The sequence below is a fragment of the Lolium perenne genome, chromosome 4 (genome assembly GCF_019359855.2).
Source record: "Lolium perenne isolate Kyuss_39 chromosome 4, Kyuss_2.0, whole genome shotgun sequence".
NCBI lineage: Eukaryota > Viridiplantae > Streptophyta > Magnoliopsida > Poales > Poaceae > Lolium > Lolium perenne.
In genome coordinates this window covers 23,008,728-23,022,661 of record NC_067247.2, presented here as the reverse complement: position 1 = coordinate 23,022,661, position 13,934 = coordinate 23,008,728, and the positions used below count along the sequence as shown (strand labels likewise).

Below are 13,934 nucleotides of genomic sequence, written 5' to 3'. Positions count from 1 at the left end.
AGAGAAATTTCCAGCAACAAAGATAACCAAGACCGAGTTATCCATCAAACAAGAGACAATCAAACATCTTGCTTGTTTGAATTACATAAGATTTTTTAAAAAGAGGTAAAGCATTGCCATTGAGTAGGCATTATTGATATATTTTCCAGGTTCTATTTATAATCAAATATGTTTTATTTTTTTATTGATTGTGTTTGAACCATATGCATCATTATTGTTTTAGGACTATTTTGCTATTTGCATTCTTAAAAGTTTGCCCTACCTCAGATCTTTTTCGTCCTTCGTCACTGAATGAGATGTCAGTCCTCTCTAGCGATGTACACCATAAAACATCAATATACATGCCTGCCATTGGGTTCCCGCACATTGGGCCGCTACTAAGGTCTTCCCCATCCAGCCTTTGTGCATGCACCATAGTTCGGGACAGTAGGCCTCCCGAACACCGCCTCCCGCGATCCTGTACGGGGGAGGGGGACAAGGTGTTTGGTGAGCGCACCTGCACGATTCCTGTGTTTTTATCCATCAGGAACACCGACGAGTTCTTCCCCAACATCGAAAACCTCTTCAACGAATTGTGAAGAAACAACAGAAACACGAACGATTCCCCTTCTACACCGCACATACTACTGGCTTCTTCACCATGGTCACCGCCACAGACGCTGAATACTTCTTCCCGGACATCGACAACCTCTTCGATGACATGGCTCTCAACGACACCACCGACAACGCTGGTTCCTCTCCTGGACCGTATGTGATCTTACCTCATATTCATGAAATCATGCTTGAAACACTTTTCTTAGCAATGTATTTAGACATGTTGTTTCTTAAAAATTGCTCTTAGCAATTTGCTTAGCCTTACTCTCTGTTGCATTGCATGACTAGTTTAATATGTATCATTTCAGTCATGTTTTATCTATGATTTTTATGGATTAAATAATACGTAATTTTCGCATATTTCCAACACCCTATTTACAAAATTTCAATAATTATTGCGTTTGTAGTGTATCAAAAAAATCTAAATATTTATTACATCTATATGGAGAAAGAACCAGGCGATGCACAGGAATGCATACGTACACAGACGGCAGAGTTTGTGGACGAGTCACTCATGAGTTGTGCATCTATCACTCCTTGTCGCCACATGGGTCATCTAGTGCACAACATTAGTAGTAAGTAAACAAATTGTGTGTACTCATAATTTAGCCAAGCAGCTAGTTTACGTTGTATTATCCCATCCCATGTTTGTGTAGTGTAGGTACACACCTACACTGTAGTATACCACAAAGTTTTCCACACACTGTAAATGGGATGGGCTAACAACCTTGTTGACCATGGAGGGACATGCTAACCACCGATTCCCCAATGTTTCTCTCTCTAGGATGAGGATTGAGGATGATGGGGTCAAACAGTCCATGGGTCTGCTGGGTGTCACCGACACTTTCCCCGTTTTCTCTCTCTAGAACGGGTGCAAATTCTGGCCCGCACATGGCGAGGGGTGGTGGTTGAGGCGTGGTTACAAGCAAGGTGAGGATACTATATTAGAGAGAGAAACTAGAGAGAGAGGACCGACGAACGAGTAGTCCAAACATACAACAAACCGTAGAGAGAGAAAGGGAGAGTGTTGTGTGTTGTGTGTGCATGTGAGGGTGTGGGGTGGGGTGGAGCTGTCGAAAGATACAGCGCGTGGGGTGTGCGAGCCAGCGATGAGCTGTTTCTAGGACGCCCTGCCCTGCCTCGCACCGCATTATTACTAGTACGCCATACATCAACGGAGGGGGAAGCAGCCCGCGTCCATTTCCCCACCCCCTTCCTCCACCTCCTCCACCCCACGCCCCCGCCGCCGCCGACGCACCGCGTCGCCCCGCCACGCCCCCCCTCTCCTGCTCCGGCGCGGGGAAGCCAGGCGAGATCTGGTGGGGGATCTGGGATGGAGGCCAGCGCCGGGCTGGTGGCCGGCTCGCACAACCGCAACGAGCTCGTCGTCATCCGCCGCGACGGGGAGCCTGGGGTACGTCTCTCTCTCCCGCTCTCTCTCTCTCGCCGCCGCTGCCCGCCCTACACTTGGCTGGCCCGCCGCGCGCTTGTCTCCGCCGCGGAACCCACGCCCCGCGGTTTCGGCCCGCCCGGATGCTAATTTTGGTAAATCTCCCCTCCCTCTCTCTCTCTCTCTCTGAGTCTCTCTCTCTCTGCGTGCAGCCGAGGCAGCTGAAGCAGCAGACCCGCCGCGCCTGCCAGATTTGCGGGGACGACGTGGGGCTCACCCCGGACGGCGAGCCCTTCGTCGCCTGCAACGAGTGCGCCTTCCCCGTCTGCCGCGACTGCTACGAGTACGAGCGCCGCGAGGGCACGCAGAACTGCCCGCAGTGCAAGACGCGCTTCAAGCGGCTCAAGGGCTGCGCGCGCGTGCCCGGGGATGAGGAGGAGGAGGGCGCCGACGACCTGGAGGACGAGTTCAACTGGAGGGACAGGGACGACTCGCAGTACGCCGCCGAGTCCATGCTCCACGCGCACATGACCTACGGCCGCGGCGGGGACATCGATCCGCAGCCGTTCCAGCCAAACCCCAATGTTCCGCTCCTCACCAACGGCCAGATGGTACCTACCCACTTCAAACCTCCCCACTGCCTTGCTCTGCCTCACCCTAATCTCTACTGCCGGATGCTCAATTGCTTCTTCTTCTGCTGCAGGTCGACGACATCCCGCCGGAGCAGCACGCCCTTGTGCCCTCCTTCGTCGGCGGCGGGGGAAAGCGGATCCACCCGCTCCCTTATGCTGATCCAAGCCTACCTGGTGAGCATATCTTTTGGATTATCTGTCACCAGCTAGCATCTACCTGTAATATGGCTCCGTTTGCTGATGGCTGTTCACTTGTCTGGCAGTGCAACCGAGATCCATGGACCCGTCCAAGGATCTCGCCGCGTACGGCTACGGCAGCGTCGCCTGGAAGGAGAGGATGGAGAGCTGGAAGCAGAAGCAGGACAGGCTGCATCAGTCCAGGAACGACGGCAGCGGCAAAGACTGGGACGGCGACGGCGACGACGGAGATCTGCCGCTGTATGCCACTTCAAACTTGTTTGCTCTTTACTGCCTTCCTACTTAGTTTTGCTATAAATGCATATTAGTATTTCGTCAAACACACTAGCAATTTCATGCTCCACTAGATTGTCGCGACGTACGGCCTAACGATCTAAAACGCTAGACGTTTGATATACATTTTGCCCAAACATGGAAACAGACTGGCAAATTTGTGTTTGCTAGCTTTGCCTTTTCTTAGCGTAGGCAGGACGTTGTCATTTTCTTTGTAAAATGCGGCGTTACCGGACTCGAGTAGTGCTAACTTACTTTTCTCTTTGCCAGAATGGATGAAGCTAGGCAGCCCTTGTCCAGGAAGGTTCCCATTCCTTCAAGCCAGATCAATCCCTACAGGATGATCATCGTCATCCGGCTGGTGGTTCTGTGCCTCTTCTTCCACTACCGTGTGATGCATCCGGTGAATGATGCTTTTGTTCTGTGGCTCATTTCTGTAATATGTGAGATATGGTTTGCCACTTCTTGGATTCTTGATCAGTTCCCAAAATGGCTTCCTATTGAGAGGGAGACCTACCTTGACCGCTTGTCATTGAGGTTGGTTACTGCTGCTGCTACATACTAGTTAATATCCCGCCTTCTATTCTCCTCCGAAAGTTTCTGCAACTAATTGTTTGTATATGGACAGGTTCGACAAGGAAGGCCAGCCATCGCAGCTTGCCCCAGTTGACTTCTTTGTCAGTACGGTCGATCCTGCAAAGGAGCCTCCGTTGGTCACAGCAAATACTATTCTATCGATCCTTGCGGTAGATTATCCGGTTGATAAGATCTCTTGCTATGTTTCTGATGATGGTGCCGCCATGCTGACATTCGAAGGATTGTCTGAAACATCTGAATTTGCAAAGAAATGGGTCCCTTTCTGTAAGAAGTATAGCATCGAGCCTCGTGCTCCAGAGTGGTACTTCCAACAGAAGATTGACTACCTGAAAGATAAGGTGGCACCGAACTTTGTCAGGGACAGGAGAGCAATGAAGGTGCCTAATTTGGTCCTGTGTGTCATATATACTTTCTATGTTCTTTCTGTTGATAGAAGATATGCTAATTTTGCACATATCGTCTTTTCCAGAGAGAGTATGAGGAATTCAAGGTACGGATCAATGCCTTGGTTGCTAAAGCCCAGAAGGTTCCCGAGGAAGGATGGACCATGCAGGATGGAACTCCCTGGCCTGGAAACAATGTCCGCGATCATCCTGGAATGATTCAGGTATGCTATTGCAGTTAGTGGTGGTATCTGGTCTATATGCTGCATTTTCCCACTTTGCCGTACTAAAGTTCAATTTTGTCCACTGATAGGTCTTCCTTGGCCAAAGTGGTGGCCTTGACGTAGAAGGAAATGAGCTGCCTCGGCTGGTTTATGTTTCAAGAGAAAAACGGCCAGGCTACAACCATCACAAGAAGGCTGGTGCTATGAACGCATTGGTAAAGAAAACCTTTCAGATGCATTTTCAGCCATTCTTCTCTGTAGCTAGTAGTAGCGCACAGTCCATTTTAAATTTGATTTTAATGGTTCGCTCTTTGACAGGTCCGGGTGTCTGCTGTGCTAACCAATGCTCCGTATATGCTGAATTTGGATTGTGATCACTATGTTAACAACAGCAAGGCAGTAAAGGAAGCTATGTGTTTCATGATGGATCCTTTGGTAGGAAAGAAATGCTGTTATGTGCAGTTCCCGCAAAGATTCGATTCCATTGATCGTCATGATCGATATGCGAACAAGAATGTTGTCTTCTTTGATGTAAGACTTGGATTCCATGTTTCTGAGATATTCTCCTGTCTACATTTCATTCAACTTTGATGAAGTTTTCCTAACATTTGTCTTGGTACAGATCAACATGAAAGGTTTGGATGGTATTCAAGGCCCCATCTATGTTGGCACTGGATGTTGCTTTAGAAGGCAGGCGTTGTATGGTTATGATGCCCCCAAAACAAAGAAGCCACCGTCCAGGACTTGCAACTGCTGGCCAAAGTGGTGTGTTTGCTGCTTCTGCTTTGGTAACAGGAAGACCAAGAAGAAGGTTACGAAGCCCAAGGCAGAGAAGAAAAGGAGGCTGTTTTTCAAGAAAGAAGAAAACCAATCACCTGCATATGCGCTTAGTGAAATTGACGAAGCTGCCGCAGGTATTACTTAACTTCCAACATTGTTGTTATTCTAGAAACATCCTCATTAGTTAGTGTAAACATGACTTCCATCTAAACAAAGTGTAACATGACTTACATTGCAATGTTTTTGGCAGGAGCTGATACTCAAAAGGCTGGCATTGTAAATCAAGTGAAGTTAGAAAAGAAATTTGGGCAGTCCTCTGTTTTTGTTGCATCCACTCTTCTTGAGAATGGTGGAACCCTGAGGAGTGCAAGTCCAGCTTCTCTTCTGAAGGAAGCTATTCATGTCATCGGTTGTGGCTATGAAGACAAGACAGACTGGGGAAAAGAGGTAAATTCAGGAGCTTGGTTGCTGTGTGCTGATTAGTTGGTCCAAGTATCTGTTGCCTAGTAACTCATACCATCGATTTGTTTATTGCAGATTGGCTGGATCTATGGATCAGTTACAGAGGACATTCTTACTGGGTTTAAGATGCATTGCCATGGTTGGCGGTCAATCTACTGCATACCTAAGCGTCCCGCGTTCAAAGGTTCTGCGCCTCTCAATCTTTCAGATCGTCTTAACCAGGTTCTTCGGTGGGCTCTTGGTTCTATTGAAATCTTCTTTAGCAACCATTGCCCACTTTGGTATGGGTATGGTGGTGGACTGAAGTTCTTGGAAAGATTTTCCTACATCAACTCCATCGTCTATCCTTGGACCTCCATTCCACTTTTGGCCTACTGTACATTGCCTGCCATCTGCTTGTTGACGGGAAAGTTTATCACTCCAGAGGTAAGCCTTATTCAGCTTGTAATCGTTTGTGGCGTGGAAGTTGTGAAGTTTTGAGATCTTACCTTACTCTTTTGGCTCTGTCTTGCAGCTTAGCAACCTTGCCAGCATCTGGTACATGTCGCTTTTCGTCTGCATTTTTGCTACGGGCATTCTGGAGATGAGATGGGCTCGTGTAGCGGTCGATGACTGGTGGAGAAACGAGCAGTTCTGGGTTATTGGTGGTGTCTCTGCCCATCTCTTCGCTGTGTTCCAAGGACTTCTCAAGGTGATTGCTGGTGTGGACACGAGCTTCACTGTCACAACAAAGGCTGGAGACGACGAGGAGTTCTCGGAGCTTTACACATTCAAATGGACAACCCTGCTGATTCCTCCGACCACCCTGCTTCTTCTGAACTTCATCGGTGTGGTCGCCGGCATCTCCAACGCCATCAACAACGGATACGAGTCATGGGGGCCACTCTTCGGGAAGCTCTTCTTCGCGTTCTGGGTGATTGTCCATCTCTACCCCTTCCTCAAGGGTCTTCTTGGGAGGCAGAACAGGACACCGACGATCGTCATCGTCTGGTCCATCCTCCTGGCATCTATCATGTCGCTCCTGTGGGTGCGTGTCAACCCCTTCCTCGCCAAGAGCGACGGCCCGACCCTGGAGGAGTGCGGGCTGGACTGCGCCTAGGAGATATATCATGGTTCAGCAAATGTGAATTCCCCCCACCCAGTGCGTGTGTGTGTGCGCCCAAAGGAGTATTTTTGCAGGTGTTTCTGTGCCCATAATTTATTTTTTCGTCTCCCCAGAAATGTAGATAGAAAACATGTCAACAAGTGTCACGTTCGTTTTGTTCCCATGGTGGTAGCTGGGCCTCATACTTATGCAATATTGGGCAGACGGGAGGCAGTGGCAACCTTGTGCAGTTCGGCCACGAGAAAAACAAATACAATCAGATTCTGTGTATTTTCAGCATTCTTTATTTGTTTAATGGACAAATGTATCTTTGAGTGAAGCCGAATTGAGGGTTGCTTGGTCTAAGTGTACAAACTGAATGAATATAAATGTATCAGAATTTGTATCTGAAACTAAGGCAGGAGTACAATTGAGGCAGCAGTGTTGGATGTTCCAACCATCTGGAACGATGGAAGCTGAGCATTGTTTGTTTTAGCAAGTTCTTCATAGTGGAGAATTGCCGGCATGTTTGTTCATTCCTGCTTCTTCTAATTCCATGCTTGGTGCATCACATTGCCAGGACAGACACATCTCTTTGGTGGTGCCAGGCAATTGAAATAACCTGCCTGTGCCAGGCAACCTAGCAAGGACAGGATCTTAACTCCTTTTGACACCAGGTCGATGAGGATCCTTAGCTGTTGAAAGGACTAGAAACTTTGCATCGCGCGATTCTGCAATCCCCAGCTATGAATGAGTGCCAGCAAGCCACATGCTTGCTCGCTTTGCTGGTGGTCCAGTCCTGCTGGGAGGTGGTAAACCTTAACCGGTAAGCCTCCACCTCTTTGTTGTTGCGCCAGCGTAGTGGAACGCAGAATCGCACGGATCACTGACAAACGGTCCGTGGTACACCGCAACATGCCGCGTAGTACTTGACAAATGACAAGATGAAAGGACCGCACATGCCATGCCACGTCTGCGCCAGATCCTCCTGTACACCGCTACCTGCATGATCAAATAGAGGTGTAGATCCTAGTACCACAAAACCGAGATCTTTGACCTAAATGACCATTTAGACAACTTTAAAGTTTAAATCACTAATAGAACGCTAGCACAATATCTATTGCGCATGTGGTGACCTCGTTAATTTTAAGATCCAATCCGTGTGCGTGTGCGCGTTCATAGGGGTGAGTGTATGCGCGTATATGTTAGCGTCTACGTTTGTACTGTGTTTCTAAAAAAGACATTGTCCATTATTTTGTTGGTAATTATAAACTTTGATTATCTACTCCTTTGACATACTAAATGTGTTTCTGATTGCTCCAATGTTTAAATGATAGAAATAATTATAGATTAACGGAAAAGATGGCGGAATGGTAAACCCAAGGAGTGTTGTAACAGAGCAATAACAAGATTAAGGTTTCGATCGATCAAATGATAAAATTGAGAGTCATGTTGGTCATAGTGGCATGAATGATAAAACCCCTTTTTTAAGAGGGTCCAAGATTATTGTGTCGTGTGACATGAGGTGACCTAACTGAAGTATCCAACCAAACTATCGTATCTTAGCTGTTTATGCAAAACAAGCCAACCAAAGTGCCGCAATGTAAAGGAACCGTAAATGGTGGAAAGCTTTCGTAGAGGCTAGGAATGGTTAAAAGTTGAGCTAAGGGCATTTTTAGGCCAAAGATGTCCCCCAAAAAATGTAGTATTCCACAACGGTGTTTCTGAGCAAAACATACAAGAACCATCGTATCTACTCCAATTGTGGCCCCTGCCACACATTTCCTTCTCTAGGCGCCGGTGCCTTTTGCACCTCCCTTCGTTCTTCCTGTCGGCGGATCAGGGCATGGATGCACGCATGATGGTTAGGTCAGGTGCGTACTCCTAATTTTCGCTTTAAGACGGCGCAAAAGGATGGCCTGGTGATGGTAGTGGTTGGTGTTGGATAATTAGGCACAATTTTCATGATTAATTCCAGAATATTAAGCATGACGATAGTAACTACTAACATGTGAAACTCGAACATACTAGATGTAGTGATCAACATGAACAGTAGCATAGCAAACAGTACAACATCCATCGCTAAACAGATCGAGATATGTCGCACGTACCGATCTGGTGGAGGTGGCGGTGGAGGTGTAGCAGATGATGTCGCAGCAGTAACGTTGTTGATGACAACGTTGTTGATGACGGGGACAACGGGTCGAAGTAGACGGCGTTGTAGACGACGGTAGGCAGCACCGCCCGACTTGGACGGAAGGCGACCCGTGATGGAGAGCTTGAGCGATCGCGCGGGCGCTTCCCAAAAACCTAATTCGCCCTCTCCCGTACGGGATCGCAAGGACGAGCGGTTGGAGACCTGCTCTCCCGTTCGCCGATGCACGTCGGCGCGCGGGATGGAGTAGGCTACGATGGCGGCGCAAGCGAAGAGAGGTGGAAACCCTAACTCGTGTATTAGATGATGTTTCTGCGGTAGCCGGGCAGAGATTATATAGGCTCGGAAACCCTGAGCAACGTGGGCCACGCCCACGTCGCACGAACGTTTCGAGTCGGTTCTGAGATAGCCCACGATCCGGGAGCGACCCGAACCGACTAAGCTGCGACGCGTCCGTCTAGGACTCTGTTCGTTTTCCTGAGCTGCAAAAAGTAAGGAAAGTCTCGGCTCGAGGCTCAATCCACTCACCACGAGCGCGGCGCGCGTCGTGACGTGACGTGACGTGACGTGTCGAGTCGAGTCGAGTCGAGACGAGACGAGCGAGGAGGAGGAGGAGCGCGCGTGTAGCACTCCTATTCTCACTCACTTACTAGTGGTGGAACAACCCACCTTATAAGGTGGTCTAACTTCCTCCCAACTTTCCATGTGGGACTAAACTTCCCACCTCTTGCCACTCCCTAGTGAGCTGCCACCAACTTGGGCTCAAACTCACAAGGCTGCCACTATGTGGGCTTTGAGATTTATAGGAAAAACTGAAATCTAATTTGGGCCACTAAAAGTGGGCCCAATATTTCAACAATCCCCCACCAGATCTCAAATCCCCATTTAGAGATTTACCAATACTCGCTGCTTGTTTATATACCAGTGTTTCAGCGGAGACTGTTAAGTTGAACTTCCGCCTAGAACTTTAAGCTACATCCACTCACACTTGAACAATGGACTAAGCCTTGAATTGCAAGTTTTGCGTGAACAGGGTTTCACTCAAAGTCATGACCAGTACATGGCTGCCAGTAGCCTACCCGCGGGTGAAGCATATGCGTCATACTTCGTGGTCTCTTCATGAGTTTACTAGAGATCACCCAAATCTCATAGATTGCGACGTTTAACAATCGGACTCATATAGGTGTGTTATTTCAAGAATGCTCAGAGGACAACATCTTTGCTAAAATAGCCAACATAAACACATTAAGGCTTGTTGCCAACCTGCCTTACAGCAACTGAGAGTTGTGCATCTTCACATAGAGAGGGTTACATAATACTCTCCTCAATTAAACCACTAGTTTGTTCTTCCCAGGTCCTAATTCACGGGATCTCCGATCACAAAGGTTGGGTTACCACTATGGCGTAACATCAACGGGTCTCAAACCCATCTCCCTCGATGCACTTTCTATCACATTACGTGATAGTCCCTTTGTAAAGGGATCTGCCAGGTTTTTGTCTGTTTGAATATATGTAACGATTATTACTCCGGAGTTTCGCAATTTCGACAGACTTCAAACGTCTCTTGACGTGTCTTGATGACTTCGTTATCCTTAGAATTGTTCACTTTGACAATTACAGTTTGATTGTCACAATTCAAAAGGATTGCCGGAACAGGTTTTTCAACCACGAGCAAGTCCATCAAGAGCTCACGCAACCATTACGATTCAACGGTGGTTGTGTCTAAAGCGATAAGTTCTGCTTCCATAGTTGACCTCGTCAATATGGTTTGCTTGCAAGATCTCCATGATCTTGCGCCACCTCCAAAGGTAAATACATACCCACTTGTGGCGTACGGATCAGCTACATCGAGATCCAATTTGAATCACTATATCCCTCAAGCACACTGGGTGCCCTGAATAATGAATCCCATAACTCATTGTACCACATAGGTAGCGCATGACCCTATCAAGTGCATGCCAATGATCGGTACCGGGTTTGACATGAACCTACTCAACTTGCTAACAGCAAAAGAGATGTCGGGTCTAGTCGCGCTCGCTAAGTACATGAGTGAGCCAACGATCCGAGAATATCTCAATTGATCTATGGCAATCCTCCGGTTCTTGCGTAGTGTCACACCGGGATCATAAGGTGTTGAAGAAGGCTTGCTATCAATATAGCCGAACCGGCTCAAGATCTTCTCAACATAATGGGATTGCGTTAGAGTAATCCCACTCTCGTTCTTAATCAGCTTGATATTCAGAATCACATCAGCTTCTCCCAGATCTTTCATATCAAAACTCTTTGACAAGAAAGACTTGACCTCGTGTATTACTCTCATGTTTGTACCAAAGATCAGAATATCATCCACATACAAACATAGTATAACACCTTCGCCCCCACCATAGCGATAGTAAACACACTTGTCAGCCTCATTGACAACAAAGCCTACAGAAGTTAAAGTTACGTCCAAACTTCTCATGGCATTGCTTAGGTGCTTGTTTCAGGCCATATAAGGATTTCAGCAACTTGCACACCTTTCTTTCTTCACCTTTTACTACAAACCCATCAGGCTGATCCATATAGATTTCCTCTTCCAACTCTCCATTAAGGAAAGCTGTCTTTACATCCATTTGATGAACGATAAGACCATAGGAGGCAGCCATGGATAGTAGTACTCGAATGGTGGTAAGTCTAGCGACAATTGAATAGGTGTCGAAGTAATCTTCGCCTTCTCTCTGTGTGTCGCCTTTCTCTCTAAGCCGCGCCTTGTACTTTTCAATAGTACCTTTAGGTCTTAGCTTCTTCTTGAACCCCCATTTGCAGCCCTGCGGCTTGCATCCATGGGGTCGTTCTGACAACATCCATCGCTAAACAGATCGAGATATGTCGCACGTACCGATCTGGTGGAGGTGGCGGTGGAGGTGTAGCAGATGATGTCGCAGCAGTAACGTTGTTGATGACAACGTTGTTGATGACGGGGACAACGGGTCGAAGTAGACGGCGTTGTAGACGACGGTAGGCAGCACCGCCCGACTTGGACGGAAGGCGACCCGTGATGGAGAGCTTGAGCAGTCGCGCAGAGCGCTTCCCAAAAACCTAATTCGCCCTCTCCCGTACAGGATCGCAAGGACGAGCGGTTCCGGAGACCTGCTCTCCCGTTCGCCGATGCACGTCGGCGCGCGGGATGGCGTAGGCTCCGCTGGCGGCGCACGCCGTGCGAGGTGGAACCCCGATCTCGTGTATTTGATGATGTTTACTGCGGTAGCCGGGCCGGAGATTATATAGGCTCGGGAAACCCTAGGCAACGTGGGCCACGCCCACGTCGCACGAACGTTTCGAGTCGGTTACAGATAGCCCACGATCCGGGAGCGACCCGAACCGACTAACTGCGACGCGTCCGTCTAGGACTCTGTTCGTTTTCCTGAGCTGCAAAAAGTAAGGAAAGTCTCGGCTCGAGGCTCAATCCACTCACCACGAGCGGCGCGCGTCGTGACGTGACGTGACGTGACGTGTCGAGTCGAGTCGAGTCGAGACGAGACGAGCGAGGAGGAGGAGGAGCGCGCGTGTAGCACTCCTATTCTCACTCACTTACTAGTGGTGGAACAACCCACCTTATAAGGTGGTCTAACTTCCTCCCAACTTTCCATGTGGGACTAAACTTCCCACCTCTTGCCACTCCCTAGTGAGCTGCCACCAACTTGGGCTCAAACTCACAAGGCTGCCACTATGTGGGCTTTGAGATTTATAGGAAAAACTGAAATCTAATTTGGGCCACTAAAAGTGGGCCCAATATTTCAACAATCCCCACCAGATCTCAAATCCCCATTTAGAGATTTACCAATACTCGCTGCTTGTTTATATACCAGTGTTTCAGCGGAGACTGTTAAGTTGAACTTCCGCCTAGAACTTTAAGCTACATCCACTCACACTTGAACAATGGACTAAGCCTTGAATTGCAAGTTTTGCGTGAACAGGGTTTCACTCAAAGTCATGACCAGTACATGGCTGCCAGTAGCCTACCCCGCGGGTGAAGCATATGCGTCATACTTCGTGGTCTCTTCATGAGTTTACTAGAGATCACCCAAATCTCATAGATTGCGACGTTTAACAATCGGACTCATATAGGTGTGTTATTTCAAGAATGCTCTGTAGGACAACATCTTTGCTAAAATAGCCAACATAAACACATTAAGGCTTGTTGCCAACCTGCCTTACAGCAACTGAGAGTTGTGCATCTTCACATAGAGAGGGTTACATAATACTCTCCTCAATTAAACCACTAGTTTGTTCTTCCCAGGTCCTAATTCACGGGATCTCCGATCACAAAGGTTGGGTTACCACTATGGCGTAACATCAACGGGTCTCAAACCCATCTCCTCGATGCACTTTCTATCACATTACGTGATAGTCCCTTTGTAAAGGGATCTGCCGAGGTTTTTGTCTGTTTGAATATATGTAACAGTTATTACTCCGGAGTTTCGCAATTTCCTGACAGACTTCAAACGTCTCTTGACGTGTCTTGATGACTTCGCGTTATCCTTAGAATTGTTCACTTTGACAATTACAGTTTGATTGTCACAATTCAAAAGGATTGCCGGAACAGGTTTTTCAACCACAGGCAAGTCCATCAAGAGCTCACGCAACCATTCTGATTCAACAGTGGTTGTGTCTAAAGCAGTAAGTTCTGCTTCCATAGTTGACCTCGTCAATATGGTTTGCTTGCAAGATCTCCATGATACTGCGCCACCTCCAAAGGTAAATACATACCCACTTGTGGCGTACAGATCAGCTACATCTGAGATCCAATTTGAATCACTATATCCCTCAAGCACAGCTGGGTGCCCTGAATAATGAATCCCATAACTCATTGTACCACATAGGTAGCGCATGACCCTATCAAGTGCATGCCAATGATCAGTACCCGGGTTTGACATGAACCTACTCAACTTTCTAACAGAAAATGAGATGTCGGGTCTAGTCGCGCTCGCTAAGTACATGAGTGAGCCAACGATCTGAGAATATCTCAATTGATCTATGGCAATCCTCCGGTTCTTGCGTAGTGTCACACTGGGATCATAAGGTGTTGAAGAAGGCTTGCTATCAATATAGCCGAACCGGCTCAAGATCTTCTCAACATAATGGGATTGCGTTAGAGTAATCCCACTCTCGTTCTTAATCAG

At 47.8% G+C, this 13,934-nt stretch overlaps 1 protein-coding gene across 1 annotated transcript; it reads left to right on the top strand.

Annotated features, from left to right (window-relative positions):
* Nucleotides 1-1,823: 1,823 nt before the first annotated feature.
* On the top strand, nt 1,824-6,957 carry LOC127291897 (probable cellulose synthase A catalytic subunit 3 [UDP-forming]). Its single transcript, XM_051321212.2, has 13 exons — nt 1,824-2,008; nt 2,197-2,595; nt 2,688-2,790; nt 2,880-3,054; nt 3,358-3,624; nt 3,716-4,061; nt 4,154-4,291; nt 4,381-4,506; nt 4,610-4,822; nt 4,914-5,205; nt 5,322-5,518; nt 5,609-5,959; nt 6,048-6,957. Exons 1-13 carry the CDS (start codon nt 1,928-1,930, stop codon nt 6,630-6,632), a joined length of 3,273 nt encoding a protein of 1,090 aa, XP_051177172.1. The 5' UTR covers nt 1,824-1,927; the 3' UTR covers nt 6,633-6,957.
* The last annotated feature ends 6,977 nt before the right edge of the window (nt 6,958-13,934 follow it).